This window comes from Larimichthys crocea, chromosome III, assembly GCF_000972845.2.
Source record: "Larimichthys crocea isolate SSNF chromosome III, L_crocea_2.0, whole genome shotgun sequence".
Taxonomy (NCBI): domain Eukaryota; kingdom Metazoa; phylum Chordata; class Actinopteri; family Sciaenidae; genus Larimichthys; species Larimichthys crocea.
In genome coordinates, this window is record NC_040013.1 from 10,541,448 (window position 1) to 10,568,327 (window position 26,880).

Below are 26,880 nucleotides of genomic sequence, written 5' to 3' on the forward strand. Positions count from 1 at the left end.
CGGATCCGTCTTTGATGTGGTCGACAAAGTTTATTATATGGAAGATAGGGCACAAAATGCATTCATCTTAAGGACTCAATTCTGCCCTGGAGCACCACTCTCATTTATTCATATTATGGCAGCTTTAAAAATCACATTCTGCTGAGAGTATGTGCAAATTAAGCTTTTTCTGTTAAGGTTACAGAAGCGTTGTTATTGTTCTCTATATTTTCTTCAGCTGGGTGCTGTGACCTCCTAGAGTCTCTGCTGGTTGCATAGCAACCTCATGGACAGCAGAAGGAACAAAAAAATAACTCCCTGTAAAACCACAATCACAACTAATTAGTGAGTTAGATGTGCTGCTAGGTGTCCAATGAAACTTTGAACAGAGACTAGACTAGACAGTTCTCCTCATTTCCCATATTTATGCTAAGCTAAGCTGAATAGTCTAAATATTTATTTATTTTTTGATCAAATTTAATTCATAAAAAGAAAAATAAGCATATTTCCCGAAATGTGTTGGTGGCAGATGTTGGAAGTATATTATTCTCAGATTTTTCACAGCTTATTTCCTTTGGCATCACTGTTGTCATATTTTACCATAATCAGTGTTTGAAAATAGGACCATCTGAGTCTGGAAGTAATGTGCGACCCACAGCTGCATTAGAATGAGCTCTGTAATGACCAGTATGATGTATTCTAAGTGAATTGAAGCCAGCGATTGTCACTGCAACTGCACTGAGAACGAAATCAGCACAGACTATTCAATATGTGCTGGATAGGAGTGTTTTGCCAAGATATTCGTTGGGTTATTTGCTCAGTGTTTACAGCATGAGCCGGAGGGGGAAAAATATTTTCAGTCCTTGCTGTATTAGTTAGAAATTCATCTTAACTCTCACCCATTTCTGTCCAAGAAGAGATGATATTGACAAGCAATAATGACCACAGTTCTGTTAAAGCCCTTCTCATGCCTATAAACTAATTTCAGGCCTCAGCCTCAACAGTGGAAAGAAGAGGCTTTGCAGTATTGATCATCTCAAATGAAGGCTTTCTGCACTGCAAATATTAGGAATTATGTAGAGGATGTAGTTCGTGTGGAAGACAATAATGACCAAGCATTTACTGGCAATCAAGTCTGTAATAAGAGGAATGCATAATTTGACACAAATACTTACGAACATGACCCTCTTGGGAATGTGGTCTGACTCAACTAGAGGGTTCTTGTAGAGCCAAAGCTCCTCTGGTTGAATCACTCTCTCAAAGGGTTCCAGAAACTCAGTAAAACTGTGGAAAAGAAAAAATGTACCCAGATCAGTTACTCGCTTTGGACATTTAGCAGATGCTTTTACACAGAATAGCATACTGTGTACTCATCGTTATTACGATTATTAACACGTGACTTTTTAGTGTGTGTTTTCTTGTGTGTGTTTTCTGTGTTTGCAGGGCAAAGCAAACAAGAACCTGTTGGTTCTGCCACAAATATAAAGAAAGCTGATATCATGCAAGCAGGGCGACTTCACCCAAGTTCACCTATGCTGAAGAGCTCAACTCTTTCACACTCTTACTGAGTGGGAACAAATTAGCATGCTCCAGCTTCCTCCAGCCTTCCCTGGCCACCCAGTGATCTGTCAGACATGACCTTGTTCTCTGTCATCTCAACCAAGTCTTTTTGTCACTGCAAACAATTCAATGGGCTGCTCTGTTCCACACACTTAGATGTGAGACACTCTACCTTCTGTGTCCATAGGCGGCTCAGAATATTTAAAACACTAAATAGATGTTTTCAACAGTGTTGCTGGAACATTGTGTCCTAGCAAAAAATGCAAAAAAATGATTACAGACATTCACTGGGGGACATTTGGTGTTAAAACAGGGGAAGGAGGAACTTATTACAAATCTCGCTGTGTGTGTGCCTCACAGTGACCGAACTGGCACATAAGCCTGTAAGTCCAAAAATAAATCAAAAGTACAGCTGCCCACTCATTTAAAATTTTGGGACCCCTGTATACAACTTTTCCTTACTTAAGATAGTAAATATCTGCAATCCCTGGCATGTTCCAGGGCCTGTGTGCTGTACACATTTTTTAACTTCCTAGATCAGTGGGTAGCTAAAAAACAAAACTTGGTTGTAGTACTAATGCAAACTTGACTAAATCAACCTTAAGATTAATAATTGCATGAAAAACAGAAACAATATCCATTTTTATAAGATTAAGGACGTTTAATCCACTCAAAAAGAACATATTCGGAACATGACAGGTGGTGTAAGTGGGCATGAGCTCTGATAGGGTTCTTGTGCATGAGGGAACCACTATTAAAACATACATACATTCATACATACATACATACATTAAGTACTCCTAAACCAAATAATATATTTATTTTATAATATTAAACATGCCTTGACTTACAGTCAGAAAAACTATGAAAATAAATAAATATGTGAGGTGAGACAGAGTTTGTGGAACGATTGTGGGGTCCAGCGGTTCATTCTCCAGATGAACTGCTTCAGTCTAGGTGGTAATAGTGAGCGAGTAATGCTCTCCCAAACAACTACACGCCCTTGAGCAGGGCATTTATCACACACAACTGCACCATATCTAGCGGCAGTAAAGTGTTGGGATATCCTGGATCCTATGCCACTTCTCAGTGTGAATCTAACTGTGGACATATTGGCTAAATAGGCACATGCATCTTCTGCAACCCTTTCCAAGATAAGAATTGATTCATGTACTACACATTTTCTTCTTTCCCCCCCCTCTACAAACTACAGGAAAATCAATTATACGTTTTTAATCTCTCTAGTAGACATGCAGTGTATTACACGCTGTGCAAAGTATATTTGTTGTCGCCGATAACTGTGTCATGGTGCTCTTGCAAGAGAGCAGCCTAATCAGTACCAGCTCATTTTACACCTTGCTGTGCTTGGGTGCATGATTCACTTCAGCCGCATTACATTTACGGTATGTGGTATACAATAAATTACACAGTATGCTTCATGAATTACTCTTGGTGTACTATTGTTCAGATATCAGTGACAGGGAATGTTATTTTAGCCCCCAGGGAATAAAAGCAGGAGATAGGGCACAGACACAGAGGCACACACAGATGCTCCTCATACCTCCTATTTTATGAACACACACACACACACACACACACACACACACACACACACATGCACAGCTCTCAGGTCATTAAATATTGCAGTGGTCTACCTGTCAGCCTGCAAGGCTTATCTTGCATCCAACCCCTAACATCTTAATGAGTTTGAGCCATACACTCCTCCAAGGTGACTACATAGATAAAACTCATCTTCACAGTATTTGGCTTTTGTGGGTCACAGTAAAATGAACATAGCGTGCACAGACTTGGTACAGTAGGAAAGCAAGCACTCTGATTATTATCAAAAAATGAGCCATTATCCATTGTGTAATTACCTCTATATATAGTAGTTATAATTGGCAATGGTGGAGTCTGCCATTCCTGTGCTGAATTAAGATTTCACTTTTATTTTTTATTGTTCAACCTCCACTCATGCAATCATACAGGTTGGAAAAGAATTTGTAACTGTTCAGCATGATGAAAAATGTATCTAAAAACATCAGTAAAATGTTTTGGTGACAGATTTGATCAAATAAAGCAGCAACAACTATAATTTCTTATGGCACTGTATCTTCAACACCTCCTTGTTTACTAGGGATGTTCACTTTTATAAGCTCAAAATTAAAATGCCTTTTGGACATGTAATCATATTCCTACTTCTTTGGGAGAATTTGTATCCAATCTCCTCCAACAAATCAATACCACCCTCAAAGGATTTCCCTTGGCTCAAGATTCAGATTGAGTTTTTACCCCATCTTCTCCTTTCCAACAATAAACTTTATTAAAAGAAAGACTCCAATATGGTTTGGGTGCACTTTAAGGGCTCCAGGCTCCAAACGTCAAACACAGTTGGAATTAATCAAGTCTTCATCCTTGATTCTACGGATAGAAGAGCCGCTCCTTTGTGGAAATTAATTTGTAATTTACAGGGCAAGATGAAACCAGCAGGAAGTGCATCATTTACTGTACAGGCTGGTGACAGAGGATGCATTTGTCTGTGAGAGGAAGGAAGGACAATGCGGATTACAGCCACATAAGCAGAGCTAATGTCGGAGCTTGGAGAGGTAATGACATACACAGCATGCAAACCAATTTATCCTGCTGGGAAGTAATTGTAATTACACTGATTCAAAGAGAGACACAGAGAGAGTGGAAGATGATGGTGGGCTGCATTATATAAACTAATTTGGTTCATACACACAGGCAAGATGTCTGCTTAACAGCCAGGAGAGTTATGTTGTACACTTCATGTCATTTATGGCTGTTGTTTGTGGTTCCCTGATTTCCTGTTGCGTTAGTTCTTCTTTCTGTTCATTCGCAAGCCTAAAGACCTTTAAATGACCATGAAAGCAGGAGCTATAGAGGCACTGAAAAGAAACAAAGCATTTGAAAGATAAACCATGTAGGAAAATGTTTTTCTACAAAGGTAGAATCTCATCAATGCTCTAATGAGACCTAAGGCCCTCTGACACAATCTCTGGCCCAGATAGATGGCCTCTTTAAACACAAGGCACGCAAAAGTCCCTGACCCTCAGCACCGCTTGCTGGCTGCCTGCAGAGTAACTCATTCTGTTTTATCAACTTCTGTTTGCTTTGTGGACAGACATTATTGAGCAACAGATGAATGGCTTCTACAGGGGCTACGCTACAGAATTATACATGCACTGACAACCTGGGAAGTCTTGAGGTGAATATGTGAACCAATATGTAACCAACGTTGGCATCACACTTTTAAAAAACTAGAGATGTTCTTTATGCCGGTGTATTACTGTCTGCAAATAGTTTAATTGTAATTTCATGCTCAGTGGATACAGACATGCATCCACGTTAATTTCCACAATGAGCAGACCGTAACTAGCCCACAGATATAGCTTTAAATATTTACTTGTGACCTTTCCTAACTCGGAAGGTTTTTAGATTTTTGCCTCTTGCTTGTTCCTGTTCATTAAAACTCTGCAATTGGGCCAATTTATCATCACCCATTCCTAGCCATCTCTGTATGATGTATATTCAAAATCTGACAAGCCACAGTCACAGCCAAGGAAATAAAACTAAATTATTTCTCTCTCTTCCTTCCCCTGCTGAACCATCTTGGAGATTTAGCACAGAACAACATGAAGAACAATACAAGCAGCTAATATAAAAGCTCTTGATTTACAATGCACTGTGGGCAGAATCTGTTGCTATGGCCCTGGGAATACATATCTTCTTCTGTGCCACCTTGACAGTCGGGAAATTCCTCCTTAATTAGTTCGATATGCTGTGAAGCATTAGGCACGCAGAAGAGTGGGATAGCTAGTCGTGTTAACTTCAGGCAAGCTTTCACAAAACTAAGTTCGAAAGTAATTTTTTGGCTGAATGTCTATGTGTGTGTCTGTGTGTGAGTGTGCATCAGATATATCCAAACAGAGGCTGAGCATTTTCATCAATATTGATCGCATTATATCTGCTAGTAGGGGCTGGCTGAGCAGGAGCCAAACGCTGAGAGCCATTATTACAGTACAGTCACACAGCATTTATCTACAGGTGCAGGAGGCCACAGCTCTAACACTCTGCAGACACAGTGTGTGATCTCCGCTTCTCAAGAGAAATGGAAATGGACACACAGGCGCAAAGCTGCAAACAGTGGCCTGTTCAGATGTCGTAGAGTTCTCTCAGTCTTGTCCTTCCTAAGAGTCGAGGGTTAAGCTGTTTTCCTAACTTTGTCGCAATTTGCACGATTGCTGTTCACAGGTATGACTGCTAGAGTAACTGATGCAACCCAGAGACATATTCAAAAGGTTGCAATGCATTGTGTTCGTTCACATTTGGTTGCGTTTGCTCTCACAAGGTGCACATTTGGCAATTAGCTGTGCTAGGAGCGAGCTGTCTGTGTGTGTAGTAAAGGGACTGAGGGAGAGAAAAACTGGAGCTGACCATCTGTTAGATCTGGGACAGAATTTGAAATCACTTCTGACCAAATCAGAGGTGGACAATCATCACTGCCTTTCTCACAGTCTGATGGCACCCACATGTTACCCCCTACTTATTACTGCAATCATTTAATCATAAAGCAGGGAGCTATTGAAAAGTGACTTATGAGATTTACAAGCTATTAGGATGAGAGGTTGTATAGAGCCCTGAGAGAAATTCCCATTTTTCTCTGCTGAATGCCTCTTCTGGTTCATTTACCACCGGTAACTTCCCATTCCTCTTCTTACACACCATCAAATCCAACTGGAGAATCGGGCTGCAAAATGGTTCAGTGGTGAATGTTGAGAGCTTGGGCTTTAATATTGTTTATATCTTTTTTAAAAAATGGTAGAAACGCCAGTGAGGAGGAGAGATCTGGGGAGAATTAATAAGAGATATGAAGGAAGAGTATGTTGGAGAAGACTATTTGCTGAATTGTGTCCCAGTGGTGGCTGGCTCACAGCTGTTCTGGAGTGGACAAATCACCAGCATACTGCATGGACAGCCACTCAGCACCTCTAAGCTCTCTGAGACTGTCTGAACAGAGGCATTGGATTGTTGCACAGCATTTTCAAATTATGGTAATCATGCTCAGACTGTAGAATAAAACAGAAGTATGTTTAAAATTCAATTTTTCTTTTAAATCTATCTGATTGATGTGCTTTAAATGTTTGATCTCAGTCTGTTAAGTCTTCATTTGAATTGGTACCAAATTATGGTGGTAAAAGGTCTATATTATAGAGCTGATGACTTTACTTCAGACACAGTGGATATTGTTTTAATTTGCATGAAGAACCAGAATAATAGGGGGAGGATTAAGATACAGTGAGATGGCATTAGCCTACACTAGTATTGTGTTAAACGGGGAAAAGCAATGAAGTGTAATATTAGTAAAAAGTATTAATTAAATGAGTAGTTTGAAATTTTGGGAAATACACGTTTGCTTTCTCACTGAGAAAATGGTACCACTCTCATATCTGTCCATTCAACTTGAAGCTACACATAAATCGTGTGTGCTAAGATAACAAGATGCTGGCTGATGTCTGAAGAGACATGGGAATAGTATTGTTGTTCTTAACTAACTCTCTGCAAAAAACAGAATTCTCTTTCTGGCATGTTCTTGTGCTATTTGGCAAATCTTACAGGGTGAACAAAAACAAAAGTATTCTAAGCATCACAAAATTAATATTGTTATTAATGTTATTACAATGTGCATGTGCGCCTAAGAAACTGGTAAAGTGGGACAGGAACACGTTTTTTTTTACCTTCTTGTAAGTGTTTTAGGTATATACTAAATGGATACTTTCAATTCACATCAGATTTTCTAGAGTTGCATAACTTTGAAATGTAATGTCACACTGTGACACAATGATGATTAGTGGATGACAGTCACAGCAGGTGAGCCTCAATTGATCTCAAATCCAGAACTTTCTCACTGCTAGAAGAAAAAGGTACAACAGAGGTTTTGCTAAAGTTTCCTTTTTTTTTACTCCATGGAGGGAAAAAAATTAATAAATAAATCCTGCATTTGCTATTACAACAAAATCAAATCTCACTACACTGGCACAGCTGGATTAAAATAAAGACAACTGGGTATCTGTGATTTAATAAGCCACTGCTGCTGCAATTCTATTAGGAGTGGGTCACAACAGAGAAAGAGGGGAGCCAAATGACTGTGGATACATCCTTGATTCGATTATGCCACTTTTTTCAATCATTATTGGACCCGCAGATCAGGAAACAGCGCTGCTGCCTTGACAACTAATGTGTACTTATGTGTGCTGCTGATTGTAGAGGGCCGCGAGATAACAGCTTTTCAGGAGTGGAAGTTACAAAAGGTTAGTAACTATCTATCAGATAGATTCCAGGTAGATTGGATTCCAAAAACCTAAAATCATTTAAGGCTGCATTTTTAAAAAAAATTTTTTTTGGGCTTGAGAGAGGGATCGGATAGCAGGGAAATGTGTGGAAACAGAAGGCACGAAGCCTGGAGGTGAGGTTGTGTGGCTGGTTATGGCAATGGGCTTAAAGCTTTGAGTTTGGACACAGAACTGAAACCTGGGGACAGGCTTGGAGCTGAGGGAGTATTGTGCCTCTGTGTAGAAGCATATGAATTCTTTACCCCTTTCCAACATCATAGTCACAGCCTAAGTTAAAAAAATAGAAACAGATGGGTAAATGACATTGTTAGCCAACAAATGAAGTCATACGCCTGCTCTGGGGAAAACTACACCCATAATATTATTAACCCTGTCTGAGTTTTCCCATACAGCAAACTGCATAGCTAATATGATCATATTTAATCAACATAATTACTGGGGATGTGTTCAAAACAGACATTATCTATTTACCTAGAGGTTTCCTATATTACACTCTGCTATGCAAGTCAGAATTCTGCAAGTGCAATAAATGTCACAACTCCTCTATCTGTCTCTGTTCATGTTAGTGGTTACAGTCAGGGCCTTGACCGAACGTGTCAGGAATGCACAGCACCAGTCCTGTCACAGGCAGCCGAGAGAGAGGAGGGGAGCAGGATATACGCTGAGTGACACTCAGCTAGCATTGGCTTCCCTGGAGATATGCCTTCTCAAGTCAGCTAAAGGGTAGGGGCTTGCTTGTCATGCATACAGTGGGAAATGCAGGGTCATTCTTTTAATAATAATTTAATCACCCATTTACACTGGCTAATTCAAGAATGAGTAATAAAGAGGCCAGAGTATAATGAGAAGCAAAATGAGGGCTGGCTTGCTTAGACTACAGGTGTCTGTTTATGATAAAAGCCCTACAGACACTTTGAGAAAGGTCAGTGGCCTGAGGCATTAGGAAATGCAGTGGTCTGAAGCTGGCAGGACATGGCTAAAGGGACACAGAGGGATTGGGGAATCAAGAAAGCATGGTGGGGGGGGGCATGGCAAGATAAGTTACAACCCACAGCAGGAAAGAAAAGAGCCAGGCTGCCATGCACTATGAGTTGCCAGCAGGCTTTGCAAATGCTCCACAGGTTCAAGGCTTATGTTCATCGAGCTTGCTGAGTAAATGCATCGATTTCACCAGCCCATTGGAGTCGCCTCATCAGATTTTGTTCTCTCTCTTTTTTTGCACTGTATAGAGGAAACTGTCATCCTTAGATGCTCCTACTGAATATAGTACTGGAGTGCATAGGAGGTACTCTGTAATGAGGTGTTGTAGCTCACTTTTCTTGTGTATCTGACACTTTCATCTTCATGAACTTTCATGAACAGTTACTGCACTTAAGGACACTTTGGGGAATATTTGCTTGTTTGTTTTCATGTTTTTATGTGTGATGATCAATACCACTCTCATGTCTGTGAATGTTAAGTACAGAGCTGCAGCTGTGAGGCAATTAGCTCAGCTTAGCACAACACCATGGAACACAGGGACACAGTTCCAAAATACACCTGCTAGTACTTCTGAACCTCGCTGATCAAGACATTGCACATTTGTTTAACTCTACACAAACAGAACTGAAAGAAACAGAACATTTTTTTTAACAGTTTATCTACCCACCCTGTACTTCTGGGAAGCATTAAGGTTAGTGTTATGGAAAGCATTCTGGGGTGGTGGTTTCATTTTTGAAGGATAGTGTATGTTGGGTAGCTGTCTTTACTTGTCACTGTCACTCGTCATCTATCATGTCAATCAGAAATGTGTAAAATACATGCAAAAGACAAATGACCATATAAAGGGAAGCTCTTGACCAAGGTAAAAGCGCTATATATTATGAAAGTGAAGTTAGTCAGTGATATCCTGAATACATTCCAGGGACATCATTGCAGTTTTATTATCTTGCAGATGTTCACACAGTCTGAGTTATCAATAAAGGTAACTGTTATTAAATAAGCAAGAAGAGATAAATGTACACTTTTGCCTATAAAGTTAGAATAACATATTTTTACTTCTGCTCATGAAATGATTGTGAAAATGTGATTTATTCTTGATTCTTGATTCTTGATAAAGTGTATCTTCTTAAAACTTTATTGATCAGACCAAACATATCACAGTGGAAATTAAACCACAATTAATCTGATGTGTAAAAATTGGAATAAAAAGAGGAATGTGTCTGAAAACTATTATTTGTTAGTCGAGAATTATATCACATCTTATATCTTAAATATATATAAATATACACACAGCATGAATTTAAAATCAAGCTGACATGCTAATTTCTTAGTTTTCCTTACATTTTATTTTCTAGAATACATAGATCTCTTCTGTATTTTTGCAGTTGTCCTGAGTACAGTAACTGTTTGCAAATGACAATGACAGCATCCTACAGATTACTGTACTGTTTTCTTCTGGAGAGACCTCTTGGCCTAAAAATTCATTTTAGTTCACTTCCAATAATTACATACCAATAAGTAGTAGTACTATATCAGGACGCTCAATGTGTATAGTTCAATGTGAGTACAAATGAGTACAAATAGGCTCAGAAGAAGAACAGTAATGCAGGGTGATGCAAAAGTTATTGCAAAAGCAGTCCTAAATAAATCTTGATGAAACCCTTAGACCTTAGGATGCTAATTACACTCCTACACTCTATGCTCTAGGAAAAATAATTCTGAAATATTAATGCAGTGATAATGTTTTTTAATTGTACTACCTCCCCACCCCACCCTGTGGTGTAATGCCAATTAGATCGTTCTTTGTGTGATGTTGTTTGTACAGTACTGTGAGAATGGGTTTTGTTTTTAGATTAGATGGCTTTTCAATTAATATCACAAAGCAGTCTCTAATTGCTGTGGCATGATTAAACGCCTCCACAAATTGATGTGGCATAGTACCCTGCAAGTAATCTCTCTGGCCAATACACTTAAGGGCTAACATGGAATACAAAATATTTATGCATCAGTAATGTGGTGGAGATGGTTTTCTTAAGTCAAGTGTTGGACAAGGAGATTCAGCTCCAGACACATGGTGGTTAGGAACAGCATCTGAAAAGGTGACATGATTCATCTTGCTTTAGGAAAGAACAGCATTTTCAGCACACTCATGAGTAGGGATGGGAATTGATAAGATTTTTACAATTCAGATTCCATTATCGATTCTGCTTAACGATTCGATTCTTTATCGATTCTCATTTGGGAAAAAAAGGAGAACAAACAGTTTGATCAGCATCATCTAGAGGACGTAGTGAACTGGAGCGAGTACTAGTACAGCTGCCAGCCTCTGAGCCAGCCAGACTGTCTCTCTCGTCATGGTCATCTAAATCTAATGCAGAAGGCATTCGTTTAATGTTAACTGTTATACTGTAGCATGTTTTACAAAGCAGCACATGGCACTAACATGGTAGGCAGTGTGTTATCTACCTTCCATGCCTTCCGTAGTAACGGCAGAAGTGGTCATAGCCTGGCTGCTGCCACTGCTGCTAGGTTGAGATTCATCTCCAGTCCGAAGCATGTCAAAAACACGACATTCATTTTAAAATATTGCATGTTGTGTGCGCAAATGTTTCTGCATGTTCGTCGTGTTCCCTCCCAACGCTGTTATCTCCATTTTGCAATGATTGCAAGTCGCCCTGTTGCCGTCTGTTTTGGTAAAATGCAGCCAAACTTTGGAGCGTTTGAACCGAGTGGGTGCCATTGTTTACTACTGATTGCACTGCACGTGCGAAACTTGCGTAAGTTACGTGCCGTAATTTGTCGTGCTTGCTGGAATCGAGCGTGCGTAACTTCTTGCGGAAGTTACACAATGTAATTCGTGCTTTCTGGAATCGATAAGAGAATCGTTAGATAAACTGCCAAATGATTCCATGGCATTGAAACACACGGAACCGGTTCTCAACAAGAACCGGTTCTCGATTCCCATCCCTACTCATGAGTATGAGTATTCCTGTGGAATATTTGCCATTTGCATTGTCATCCTCTTTTAGCTCTGACGTCAGTTTCATGTTCAGCAGGTGGTTGTCTCTTCCTGCCTAAGCTCGCAAAAATCACATTCATCCTGTGGATTCCCTGATGCTGTGTCATCCTCATCAGCCTTCTGTTCATGTAGACTCTCACTTTTTGTGGGCTCTGTTATCCTCAACTGCAGTTGGTTTCTTTTCTGTTCTCTGTTTACTAGAGGTCACACAAGTTCGCACAATACAATATTACATTGATTCTTTGGACAACAATACAATATTTACTGATATCACAAAGTCTGCCACAATACAATTTTAATTCAGTTCAGGGGCCTGCGATCAATATAAGATGATACCATATGCCCATTAAACACGTTCACTTACATTTATATCAACTCACAAAGCAACTTACTTTTAATCTCATCTTTAACTTGACTGAACAGACCCTAACCCTAACCCACCATAAAGTTGTGTGAAGCTACTTGATCAGTAAAACTATGCTTGCATTAGCAACAAATGCAAACAATATTCCCCAAATCAGGATCTTGTAATCTAGATGTCACCATAGATAACATCTGATCTGTAGACATCAGCTAGCTAATGTTCACGTCAGTAAGCTGACAAGCCGATGTTCACGTCAACAGTAAGACAGGAGGGGGCAAATAAAGCTTAACATGCATGCAGAGTCTAGTTAACTAACAAAATGATAACTCACCACCAGAATGGAAAAGAGGGATGTTGTAAAAAGTGATCTTTTATGCTGCTGCCACACAAGCCATTCAGCATCAGTCAGTCATGTCGCCAACCTGGTCTCACTCGATTAATTTTTATGTTGTGAAAAAATTAAGGGAGTAATCCCATGATTTCATTTGGCTGTGAGATTGGCTGTTACAGCCCACTATAAAACTGACCATCTTGAAAGTTTAACCAAGTTATACAACATTTAACAGGTTAAGACTGCTTTGCTAGATGAGTGATGGCGTACAGGTCAGATTGGTATCCTTCAGAAATGGCTTAATAATGTCAGATCCCACTACCTCTGAGGGGTCATTGCGATTGCATTGTCAATGTGTGTGTAAGGCACACAACTCTCTAAAACCACAAACAGTCTTTACATTTTTGAATGTACAGTACATATCAAGAAAACAAGTTTTACAAGCATCTCTAGTTAAGCTTTAGAGGTGTTGTTAGGCTAATAATCAGTATTAGGATTACCTTGTAAAATTGAATAATAAAACAGCGGACTTGCATCAACAATTCGTTGTGCTACAAATGAGTGTTCTCTTGTAAACCCTTTTTCACAGCAAACGTTTTGACTTCTCATGGTAGGAAAAGCACAGGTGTTTATTACGGAATCACATTACAATGGTTCAGTGTCAGATCTACATGACAATGCTAGGACCCTGAAATCGAAACGGAAATTCATGGAATTCATGAATTTAATTATCTACACCTGTGCTTTTGTATCTATTGTGACTAGTTTTTTGTATACACATGTTAACACATCTTCCGTGTAAAACCTCAAAACAATGGTTGAGAAAATAGTAATCACATCGATTCTTCAATTCTAGTGGAACTATGTAATGAGTAATTAATTAACAAGTTACAAAGTTCTTCACTAGCCTCTTAATTTTTGCTCACAATATGCACCAGATTGATGCACTTTAGATTTAAAATGTTAATTTTTTTCTTCTGGGCTATTTTCTAAAGTCTTGAGATTACTTGGACATAAGATGACTTTCTGAAGATCTTTGAAGAGCTTTTACGTGAGTAGGTTTGTCAAATAGAAGTTTTTATTCTGGAGCATTTTAATGTGTAATTATACTTTTACTTGAGTAAAAATTTTTAGTAGGTTATTCACCCACTACTGACAAGACATAATAGCCCTTTATTTGCATTGCAAATTTTTTTCCCCGATAGGCATTTCCTTAATGACTTGTACGAAATTATACTACTACTGCAGACAGAATAAGGAATCAGTTTTCAGCACAAAGCAAACACCTAATGTTTAAAAATCTCAGCAGAAGGTATATAAAGACATTTGTGTGGGTATGTGATTTTTCTTGCGAGCAGGGTTTATTAGGTTAGAAGTGAGGGGTAACCATGCTTGGAGAGAAGGGAGGGAAGGTGAGGGAGGTGGAAGGAATTAGACAGAGACACCCTGATCACTCACACTGGCTGCGATGTTGGACGCAGATATGGGACTGGGACACAGGGCTGACATTTACCATTTTGTCATGCCCACGCTTCATCCTGGAAAATGTCAAAGTCAACAGCAACAGGAGAGATATTCCATCTCTGCACTCTTTGTTCATTTAAAGGAAGGGTGAATATACACACGCCTCAACGATTCCCACACAGTGTTAAAGCTGGTCATTAGCATAGTGCACTGTATGCCCTTAGACATATGCACACTTAACCATGTATGCTGAAAGACAAACAGAGGTTTCAATGCATACATTCTTGCCTTTTCTTAAACAAATACACCACCACACGCAGTGATGCTACACTTTTATGGATCTATAATTGGTTATCAAATGTCTGCTGATCTGTAAAGAGTATATACTGAATGTTCTCTCACTGTGACACTCATTCGCCTTGCCTCAGGGTATTTGATTTTCATGGCTACAACTTGAATTTATTTTATTTACCTTCCTGGTTGTTGTTTTGTTTACTGCCATCTTCTCTGTCATTTGAATTTTCTTTCCAGAAAATGACCCTTCATTATCTCTATTTTGTTTTCTCGTTGTATTCAGGAGTTGATGTTGTCTCAGATGCCTTAAGGGATTTCTTTGTTTCATCTGAAGGAAAATCAAATTACTTATTTTCTTAGTTTCCACAACCCACATATGCAAACAAACATTACCTGTGGAGTGGAGAAAAGCCACACTCAAAAAACTGGGCCAAAATGGAGGACATCGAAAATTTCCATCTATTTGAATTCCATAGATTGAATATAAATTAACTAATAAACTTAATGTGAAGCAAGTAATAAGATTTATGTAATGGTACTCATAAACTCAATGTGTTTCCACTACACAGTAGTGTAGTAGTACCAAGGTTTATGCATTCAATATTAATAAAGCCAATTTGTGAAAACAACAGTGAAAATGAATGCAGTCATTTTGAGTTTATTAGTACTATTACATAAATCTTATTACTTGCTTCACATTAAGTTTGTTCGTTAATTTATATTGAAACCATGTAATTGAAATGCATAAGTGCCCAAAATCTTTTTTGGAGTGCACCGCACATACATACATGTTTTACATTTCTGTTAAAGCCCTGCACACTCAAACAGGTGGTTTGTTTTACGCTGGCAGTTTTAGGGTGGAGCCATGTTCAGGTGCTCCCTATTTTTATTGACCTTTGACAGTATCAGACTTTGAACCCCTGCGCTTTACATACAGCATATTATAGCTTACACGGTACAGCTTAAAGGTCGTGCATACTCCCACAGGTTTTCAGTGATTTTCTTGAGACTAAACATCTGCTCAGGTTGAATGTGGCTGAAGCCATGCTGGAATTACACAAGGTCACCAAACTCCATGATAAAGGCAACAAAGGTAACAGATTTGAGGGAGATGTCAATCAAGCCCACACAGTCTTAAAGAGTGCTAATCAGCCGAAATATCACCTGTGTGGATTCAGTCGGGCGTTACAGGGCTTTGAACTGGTGCCCTACCTGGTCTCAACAGCTGCCTTACAGTAAAGTGAAACCATTAAAGATCCAGTGTGTAATTTAGGGGGCTTTATATACAGAATCAGCAGAAATGGTATGCATAACTATGTTTTCATCAGTGTATAATTACCTGAACATAAGAACTGTTATGTTTTTGTTTTGTTAAGTTGGTGAAATAATAATTAGAGGCTGACTGATAACAGTGAGCCAATTGAAAAAAATAGTCTGTGCCATGGGTAAGAGACTATTATTTTGGTTTAGTCATTCATTGTGGTGTCTTATACAGTGTGCTTCTTCCTGCTGTCAAGACTAAAAATGTCTTGTTTATATTTAAGCATTTAATTAAATTTCCATATGTTGGTGGAAATATAATTTCTTGCATGTGGAGAGTCTCATCTTTTTTCAACAGTACCCACGTCTGTTCCCAGCTTAAGCAAACTTGCAAAGCTGATACATATAATGTTGTTCCCAAAAAGTTTAGTTTACTAGTTTGACAACTATTTTTTGGTTTCACTAACACCATGGTAGTTTACTCCAAAGTTATAAAAAAACGTCAGAGACGTGTCTCTACCTGTTTCCTCCCTTCAGCTATGCCATATATACTTTATGTGATTCACCATGCTGTGGAAAAAAGTGAACTATCACTCTGCAGTGCATTGTCTAAAAGGAAACAACGGAGGAGTCATCAAGGAAAGAGTCTGGTCTGACAGCAAAACCCAGGGGCCTGAGAGGGACACACACGCACGCACACATACACAGATGTGATGAAAGCTTCTCCAGAAGGAGAGGGGCTTGCTTGTTATATATTTTGAGATTTGGGCCGGGAGACTGCTGCATGTGTGAGCATGTGTGTGTGTGTTGGAGGAAGACTCTTTCATCTCCTCCACCCCTCATCTGTCTTTGCACAGATAAGATTATGAAGCTGGAAATGACAGCAATGGAGCAGATCTAAGAAAATACCTGAGAAAGGGGAAATGAAGGAAGGAAGTGACAGAGAAAGAAGGTGAGAGAAACAGGGAGTGTGTAAGAATAGAAATATCACGATGGGTGGAAGTGTAAGCGATGTTCCCACAGAATCTGTCACTTTCACACTCCGTCCACACCTCTGAGGTCTACAGTGTTTCTCCTGAGCTCAACCTCCACCTACTGAGCAGCAGTCAGGGTTCAAATATTTCATCATCTTCTCAACTAATGGGAAAGGTTTTACAGTACATTTTAGACAAATGGAATGACTACAGCACATAACACATCTAATATCATATAATATACTTTTTTTGACTATAGAACTCCTTACAGTTTTGTTAAAATTTAACATTTCTCTTATCACCGGACTGTATAATGTCACAATTGTCTAAAGCAACAAATACAGACAATGAAAGTAGTAATCAAGTCTTGATTGACTGATTGACATTTTTTGACTTGATTTTCATTTTCAACATCAGAACTTTTTCATTTAGGGGTTAAAGAAATGGGACCGATAGATACGATCTGACCACAATGAAGAAAATGACTCACAACTATTTTCCAAACACCGAATAACCTTTAAATAGAACTCCAAATTGTAGGAGGGACTTCTTGCTAAATATCATCTTTGTATAATAATAGCAGTTACATTTCCAGCTGAAAATGCCATTTAAGAAATACCCACCAGCATAAGCACAACCCTTACTGTCACTGTAGTCTTAATGACTGGATGTTTGATTAAATGCAGCCTGTAAACATTGTGGTGTCTGTTTAGTTTTTTTTAATTTGACTTTCTAATGAGAGCTATAGGGGTGGGCTGGGAATTAAGTCAGATTTGGATTGAAGAGTGCAACTCTATAAAACAAGAATCAGTAATTAACTGCAATTAACAGAGAAGACAACACTTAAATCTTCTTCAGATATGATCTAATGCATTAATGGAAGGATTATGCAGATGTATTTAATTTCTTTAACCTGAATCTGCTGAGCAAAAAAAGTTTTATCTCCTCTTTTTTTTTTGTAATTATCCAGTTTATGTAGTAACACTAATGCAGTCTACTACACGAGCTCTACCAGCATGAGGGTAGAGAGTTTATGGATTGTACTGCCTTATACTGAATGCTGTGTCTTTGTCATTGATAATGACATACCAGGGACCGTTTGCACCAAGAGGGCTTACATCTAATCTTAAAATAAGTTCAAGCTAATAGTTAAACTAGTTGTATATTCGAGGCTTAAACCTTTTTCTCTCTAAGACTCCTTCATAAATCTCACATCTAGTCAGGAGCAGGTGTGAAAATCAAAGGCCATTTCTATGGTAACATACATCGATGAGACTCATTTCTGGATCTAGCTGCCATCTGAACATGAGTGTCTTCATGTCAACTGCAAGGGATACCATTCAATGGTTCAATGTTCAGATTGCTTCCCATGCCAATAAAAACATTCTATCTACCCACAACCCACACATTCTCTGGGAGTGTATTATTAAGGATTTGATGCTGGAGGAAAAACGGGCTGCTCCTTGACAACATTGGCTACCCATGGAAATGCTGGCACAGATATCACTCCGTTCTGAGCAAGAACAGTGCTATCACACCATCCATGACACCACTCAGTTGTTGAGCAATGAGTTTTCAAGCACGGGCAAGTAATATAATATGTATATCTTACAAAATATTTCCCTTGCCAGAAACTGTATCGCCGCCACTTTACTTGAATAATTGTCTTTTTCCTTTTTCCTTTATTCTGAATTATTCATTTAATGCCTAAAACCATATTTATGCTGAATAACTGAAGAAATGGAGATACATATCTAACTTTAAAGAATGCAAAATCATTCTAAATAAGGCTGGAAAAGTATCCTTTTATTCCACTCTATTTTATAAAGGTTTTGGAGTATTTTTTTGTTTTTTAAATGAAAGGATTAAAATTGGCACATTTGCTAGCTCTGCCATGAATGTGTCAGCACCTTGGAGAGCGTCATTGACTGAAGGAAGGAGAGGTAGACAGAAAATGACACTATCCGTGGTGCTGATCAGAGCAGATCACTACACAGAGAAAAGTTGTCCATTCACTTTTTTCTTTAAATCATTATTTCATTATAATTCCATATATTCCAAATATGAAAAATAAAGAAAAATAGACTAAATAAATAAACAAACTTGCCACATAGTGATAAATCTGGGCCTGACAGTATCATCATTAGTTATATTTTCTAGGTTTCACAGGGAGATGCAGCTGCACACTGAAAGAGTCTGCTTACAGAGTCTGTTTGTAAATATTTTTTGTTTGCATCAGATTGTGGTCAATTATTATTGCACAAATCTTTACAAATAATCAGTCATGATATTATCATAGAATAGTGCATGCAAAGTGATTATATCAACTTGTTTTTGTGCCTTTTCCACTGATAGATTTCGATTGTAAACTTTTAAAAATTAAAACATCTTCAGATAAGATATTGTGTCATCAGCCCACATATGCAATTTAAATTGTTTTTCTCAGCTTGTCCCTACATGGTATATAAATGAAGTCATGTTGACTTAATTCAATCCCTCTTCAAAAATACGAGAAGAAAGCATCTTTAGTTGGATTTCTACTGCTAATTTCTGTTTTTCCAGCTCCAGCATTTCCTGCTCTTTCTGCAATTCTTTTGCTTTCAGCCTTCACTCCGCTCAAGCAGCATCTGCTGGAGATTGTCTCCTCTGTTTCAAACACATCAATAATATGTCATTCTATGTTTTCTGAACGAAGGATGCCCAAGACGGAACAATCATTTATGGCATCCGTTATTTCCCTCCAAGTCAACTCTTGATGTTTGGTATTATGTTGGACTGTACAGCGCTATTCATTTTTTTCTCTCAGTGTTGGTGAAATGGGTTTGCCTTCCATGCTGTTGCTACCAAAGAGAAATGATTAGCCACAAATTAGCAAGACAGCGGGAGATCGTTAATAATGTATCTTAGCAATGCACGCTGCTAGACAACAGTCACAGTTGCATAGGCATTCACATTGACGTGCATCAGTAAGTCCAGCGTAGTTAAGACTCGACTTATGTGTGGTTGGTGCAAGTTCTTTCTAAAGATTTCTAAAGATTCTTTCTATTATGAATGAAATAGTTTTATACCTGATGATGGTGCTATATGAGATAATATACAAAAAAATATGAGCTCACCACAGGGACATAAATGCTTCAATAAATGTCAGGGCAATCCACCTTATAGTTAATTTCCATTTCATTTCTTTGCTTCTCCTATCATATCATTTTTGTGCCTACGGTGAATGTTTTCATCTAATGGATAAGTTGACCCACAGGGCATTCTCTGCAAAAACGTACATATTCTTATAAGAAAAAATGGTGAAAAGGACACATGGAGAGTAACTGAGGGATCTGATGCCCATGAAGGGATAAAGAGATGGGGTTGGATAGATGACAGCAGGGACATCGAATATAATGAGCTGATCAAATGATTGTGGGGAATGACATGCCAGAGTAGCTTAGAGCAGTGACAGACTGAGCTGTCAGGGAATTCCTGGTCTTGGTGTGATAGTCGCTGGCTGCTTCTGCTCTCATTTGACTCACAGTTATTTGTGCCACAGGACCTACGGATTTTGCTGATCCACCCATTTTTGTCTCCCATCCTCAATTCTAGTGCTAAACACAACCCTGTCCATTTTCAATCCATCCTTTCTTTACTTAAATCTTTGTCCATCTGCCAAAGAGCTTTTCTGTTTGTCCATTTTTCTTATTCTATCTTTTTTCCCACAGACCTCTCAGATTCAGAATTCACTGTGGTCACTAATCAAATTTTAATGCAACGCCCAGATTACTTTTGAAAATGTCATACTTTTTGGCATTGTGTGCCATCTTTGTATTTTCAGTCGTGCGCTCACTTGGACTTGTCGAATTATCTTTCTTTTGTTTGGTTTAATTGGATGTCCCTGAATAGGCTGACACTTTTCAAAAGTTACCCCTTTAAGAACTAAGTAATTAATCAGGTTGATTTTACATAATTAAGTACAACAATGCCTGTTCCTCCTGTGCTATTTCAGACAAAGATCAATAGATGAATACTGCTAGAGGCTAGAGGTCTTCTCAGTCATTTCCCTCATGTTTCTGGTCATTTTTTGTCAACAACATCGAGTGTGAAGTGAAACTGTGTCAGCTGTCAAGACCGCAATTTCAATTTTTCCTTCTTCTCCAATATAATGAGGGTTACAGATTGGATGACCTGCGATTCAGTGCCTCACATGTTGGCTGCCAAAATTAAGAAACACAGCAAGACAGTACACTGTAATAATCATGTAGGCGGGGAAAAGTAATAGTAACAGCAGATTGCTCTGGCTAGAGATGTGTCATGTTCTTAAAAAGTTATTTCTGGCCACAATTATAGCAGGAAAACCTGAAACAAACAATAAATAAGAAAGATATTTATTGTATATGGGCCAACAACTGCCTCAATATATGTAAGACACAAAGAAACACAGCTATCTCATTGGAGTTATTTTTTCTCACCACTTGATCAATATAATTCCAGTCTTCACATAGCTTTTAAATCAGCCAGGCTCAGGGGGAAATGCCTGGTTCTGAATGCTAGATGCTGGACTTTCTTCATCAGCAACTCTTTTTTCTCTGCCATTACCCTATGCCCATGTAACGTAAAATCAGCTTGAGTGAGCTTGTTTGCTTGGAGGTGTTGCCCATGGGAAGAGTCGTTTGGACTGGAACAAGTGAAATAAAACAAAGAGCTGAAAGCTTCAGAGCTGTAGAGTCAAGTGCCGGTTCAGTTTAATATTAATTTTCATATTAAACACCTTTTAATAGAACTTTAATGTGGCACTCACACCTGTGGCCTTTGGCTGAACGTTTTCAGAAAATCTACATCCTAGATGGAAAAAATATATATTTTGATATATTTTACAATTAGCATTTTAGTGTCAGTATATTACCAAAAGGATGTCCATAACCTTTAAAAGACCAGTTTGTAGAATGTAGTGCCACTTAGCAGTGAAGTTGCAGATTCACCCTGTCCTTCCTAGCACATGGGAGAAACTACAGTGGGCGTGAAACATGTGAAAAAGACCAAAAGCCATGTCTAGAGTCAGTATTTGGTTTGTCCGTTTTGGGCTACTGTAGAAACATGGCAGACTCTGCAGAAGGGGACCCAGAAGTCTATAGATAAAGGTTCAATCTAAGGTCATAAAAACATACTGATTCTTATTTTCAGATGATTATATGAAGAACATACATTTTATATTCCATTTCTGTCATTTTCAGTAAACAGAGGCAAAATCTTACACACTGCACTTTTAAGATTTTCAGGAAAGCTTTTTGATTTCATTCATGACCTGCCTTTTTAATAGTCTTTGCAATCCATAATTTCTTCTCGTTATATCATAGTTTTTTTCAGGCCCTGTTGTGGAAGACTACTTGTACCAAGTGCCTGAAATCAGATCACTTTTTTTTTTTTTTAAATTATGAGTTGGTTTGGCTGCACTGTAAACAGATATACTTGTTGCTCTTCTGCTGTTTTGATGACAAAGTTGCAGCCCAGTAAGTGTTTGTTGTACTGTTAAACTACCACGGTAACCAAATCAACCAGTCTTAAGAATGAAACTGTTTTTTTCACCATTAATCCAATAACCATAAGATAAATATTTATACCATTATCCTAGATTAAAATATTTGTTGTGTACATTAACTACACAGAGTTTATGTGATCTGATGACACTGCAGCAAATCCTTTACAAAGAGATTTTCTACTGAAAACCAGAGCAGCAGAGTGGAAGAGCTCCCATCCTTAACATGCAGGCTAAACAATCCGCTTATTCTTAAACAGTCTAAGGCCTGACATTCTACTCTTCCTGATCTTACACGGCTTTCTGAGACTTGCCAAGGCTCTGGGCTGTATCCAAAGGCTCCTAAGCCTTCCTCTGAGAGGGGAGGATGATATGCAGTGCCGAACACTGTTTTGAGAGATGACTGGTGTTGTTTCAGAGTACCAGCTGTTAGCCTCATTTCACAACAACTGTATTATAATGCTCGAAATTCCAAGATCATTGTCGTCAGAGGGTGTTGAGCTCATCTCATACTGGATATTCTAGCATGCAAATACACGTAATAAACAAAATTACTCCTCTGTCAACTACAGTAATTCTCTGCAATAAAGGAGCCAATTCAGCCTAAACCCAAATTGTTCCCTTGGGCACAAACAGATCTATTATGCTTTGTTGTGTACATTAGCCCATAAAACTGCCCTCTTATCTGGCCAATCGCTCAATCGCAGAGCTTTTAGATTGCACTGATGGCAGTTTAGAGTGATTTTGTTGCCTCTCTATTTGAGGTGGCTTAGGTCTTAATCTGTAAAATCTCCAAACAGTCTAGATCTACCTACCTCCATGTCCTCCATCTTATCTTCCACCTCTGTCTCTTTCTTTCTTTAGTCTCTGTGTCCTTCTTGCTCCACTTCCTGTTTTCTTCTGATATTTCCAAAAATGAAATCTCCAAAATCTGTTTTTTTAAGTGTCCGACTATGAGCTGAAGAACAAACAGAAAGAAGCTTCAACTCTGAGGTTCAGCTTGCGTTGATTGACAATATGAGCTCTATCACCAACCACCCAAGGAAGAAATTACGTCTTGGTATTTGACTAAGCTTTTGCTTGTTTTGCTCCAGATTACAAGGAAAGTGAAATAACACCAATCTCATTATCCTCTTTCTATGTTGAGTGGCTAGCAGCAGAAAAAAAAAGAACTTTATCTTTTTCTGATTCAGTTTCCAGCTTTTGTTTTTTTCCATTCTGTTAAATGTCAAAGATCCATTTCCATTTAGATTGAATTTTTTTTTTGCTTTACACCCGGGAGATGTGTGACTCCTGGGGTGCCCACCAAGCTATGATGACTGCATGGCATTAGCAGTTCGATAGCACTGGGTTGCCCAAGTGTTACACACTTGGCCCATCACTATAAGGTCAGTGCACCTCCCAAGGCCTGGAACAGATAGGGAGCTTGGCAGGCAAGGGCAAATAAAAAATAATATTCCCTTAACAGCAGGTCATCTTTGACAAAATGTGTATGTGAGTAATAGAGGGGCATTCAGGACTCTTAGGTTTAAAAATCATCCCCAAGACAGAAGCAGTCCTCAGAGAGCACAGAGATGTGCTTTAATGTGTGATGGAGAAAAACTAAAACAGTTTGTGTGGGTGCCCAGCACACAGATAAGTTACACTGTTGTTACAGTAAGCATTGTTTAATCAAAAAGAATAACAAAACTGTGCATGTGTGATCTCTGATTAAAGTCAGTCTCTTTAATACATTCATATCTGCTTAGAGCCAAAACAAAAGGATTAAATCATTCATTCTTCAGCATCCCTTGGTAAATGTTCACAATTATGAAGGAATATGTACAGCAAATGAGAAAATCCATTGTTCTTTTTTTTTCTTCCAGTGACACAAATGTTATACTGCGCTGCAGAGGTAGAAAGCGGAAAAATTTAAGATTTTAACTAAACAATGAAGGAATGAAATACTGCTGAATCTTATTGGTAAACATACTCTTGCATACGGCTGCCATTTTCTTCCCAAGATAAAACTACAGTATACTACACCTACACCGAGACACAAAAGGCGGTGGCTAAAAACTGTCCCTTACGCCTCCAGTGAGGAAAAAAACTGATTCTAGTTGACCCCAATTATCCTGCCTTCAACTCAGGTTCTGAGGTGAACCAAGAACAAGGAACTACTGCTCTGCAGGGCCTGAGGGCAGCACTCTCTGATCTGCCAGGAAAAAGCTAGTTTAATACAACAATTACTTCTGCTCCAAATGCCATGATATATATGATTAAAACTTGTTCTGGCTCTCAATCTTAGGAACAGAGCACAACAGTGCACTTTGTATGTTTGTAATCTTTAGAAACAAACAAAAGTACAAAAACTAAATAATGGAATTAGACTTGCATGGCTCCTTGTTACACCAATATTGATCACGACCTAATCAGAACTGTTCATATGGACGTGCTAAACTATCAGAACCCTAACAATATACAGCACAATACACAGTGCAGGTATGAAGGTGACGTGTGTTACATGTTGTGTTACATGTCACACAGGACAGGCAAACATGGCTGTGTAACCACAGGTTAATTTATTGTGTTACACAAGTACAAAGCAGATCAAGTTTACTGACGGGGCCTCGTTACAACACAGTTTATTCGTTTTCTGTGCAGTGAAGGGGGAATGTGGGGAGCAAAACTCAATTCATTACAGTGATCAATGACTTTGTGACTAGGGCATTTGTGGTAGAATACAGTAGTTAGTTGTGGATGATGATGGTGATGATGATGATATTGTGTGAAATTGTTTTTTCATGTGGCCACAAGCACATAACATAAATAATAAATCAGCCGCAAATATGAATCCCACACACGCACACACACTCACAAAGGAAATCAGGAGCTTTCAGTGTAATAGTCTAACACCTCCTCTGTTTCATTCTTTGGGCTGAGATTTCCCATGTCAAACACTGAACAGAGCAGCATGAGACTGTATAATATGTTTATGGTGACAGCACACATGCAGACCACTTAGCCCAAAGTCAGATATTCATGATATTGTGTGTATATTTTTGACTTTTTTCTCCTTTTTTTTTCAAGATAGAATGAATACTGCAGCAGAGTCATTTCAGATAGCATCACCTGGAGCTTTTCTTCATATCACAGCTTGCAGAAAATCAATAAATGACACAATCATGACGCAAACCAGGCATAGCACCTGCAGGCTACCAAAACACTAAATAAAACATATTTATGTTTGTTTTTCACACATAACCGTCTTGGAAAGTGTCAGAGATATAACTATCCCACTGTGAGTCTATTTCTTGTGTAGTGAAGTGGTCAAAGAAGCCTCTGCCTCCCTCTAACAACTGAAGACAGACAAAGACAGAGACACCACTTATTCTTTCCACAAGTGTTATCAAACAGCAGTGACACTGATTCATGACTGAATCTGATTCACGAACTTGTTTTATTGCAACCTGTTAACGCAGAGTCTGTCTGCTGCTGATCTGTGATCTCCACACGGGGACAGGTCTGTCCATCCAGCACCACACCGCGGCAAATGAACCTGATTACAGCAGTTCAGCGTGTAGAGCATGTAAAGACACATGGATAACGTCAGTCATGGAACTGAATGCCAGCGCACGGATAATGCCAGACTGGAGCAGAAAACTGCTTTACTTACACAAAAACTCCGAAAAGCAGAACTCGGATGCCAATCTCCAAAGCCAGTTCTCGCATGTTTTTCCTTCGGTCTGGGGGCGACACGTTCATGATTCTTGAGATAATCCGTCAAGTGAAAATGAAACAGAAGCGGCCCCGGTCAGTTCTGAGGGTTGATCACTTTGTAATCCACCTGAACAAAGCGAGCGCTTCCCGACGCGGTGCTCCAGATTCACGCATCACCGTGCGCCTCCATCGCCACTCGGGCACCTGAAGCCAGCCTTCTCTCTCCTGTTTTTTTTCTTTTCTTTCCCCCTCGCCTTCCGCCTGTCTATGCTGGCCTCCGTCTGTTTCAGTCCCCTCGGGCGATTTTCTTTATTGCAACTCTGTTGCTGACCGCTGCTCCTCTAAGTCTTCTTCCTGCACTCCCATCAATTAGGAAACTGGGTTAGAGTTTCTGTAGGGGGAGAAAAAAAAGAAGGTACTGAGGGTGAAAGTAGTGGGAGACAGCAAAGTCGAGAGAGACTATGAACGTCGCCGAGTGTGTGTGGAGTCAGAATGGGTCTCTCTCTCTCTCCCTCCCTCCCTCTCACTCTCTTTCTCTCTCTCTCTCCCCCCTCTTGGTTTCACTTTAGAGTATCAGATCCAGAGGTTTCTGGCACACCACTCAGGACCTCACAGGAGGCCTTGTGCACAAGTTCAGCACTCCTGTCCAGTAATGTTACACTTCCATGAACGCTCTTCTTGTCTGGTCTGAACTGAACAAACACCTCATAAATATTGAAGCACTTACAGTAAAATGTGACAACCACTCAGAAGGTGTTCACCACCCAGAAACATTGTCCCATAACAGCTGATCGGCTGGTGGGATGCATTAGGCTCGACACTCATCCTGATATGTGATATTACATTACCATCAGAAGGCCGGTTCAGGGGAGCCCTGCTCTCTGTTGGCTCTTCCCCATACTTTAAAATCATACCACTATAAAGAATCTAACACCTCAGGGCCTATGCAGCCAGACAGTGATAAAGGAGCACAGGCAGCAGCATACCTGCGGGCCAGAAAACCTGGCTAGGACTTCATAGGCGCACATGAATATTTGATGCCATCTAAAACTGGGCCTCC

At 39.2% G+C, this 26,880-nt stretch overlaps 1 protein-coding gene across 1 annotated transcript in view; it reads right to left on the reverse strand.

Moving 5' to 3' along the window:
- The window catches only part of plpp4 (phospholipid phosphatase 4), a 45,357-nt gene extending 19,051 nt beyond the window's left edge, over positions 1–26,306 (reverse strand). Inside the window, exons 1-2 of the mRNA XM_010739547.3 lie at positions 25,777–26,306; positions 1,155–1,263 (exon numbers count right to left, since the gene is read on the reverse strand). Coding sequence (XP_010737849.2) covers positions 1,155–1,263; positions 25,777–25,865 — 198 coding nt within the window. The 5' untranslated portion in view covers positions 25,866–26,306. The remainder of the gene's footprint in view (positions 1–1,154; positions 1,264–25,776) is intronic.
- Positions 26,307–26,880: the final 574 nt, after the last annotated feature.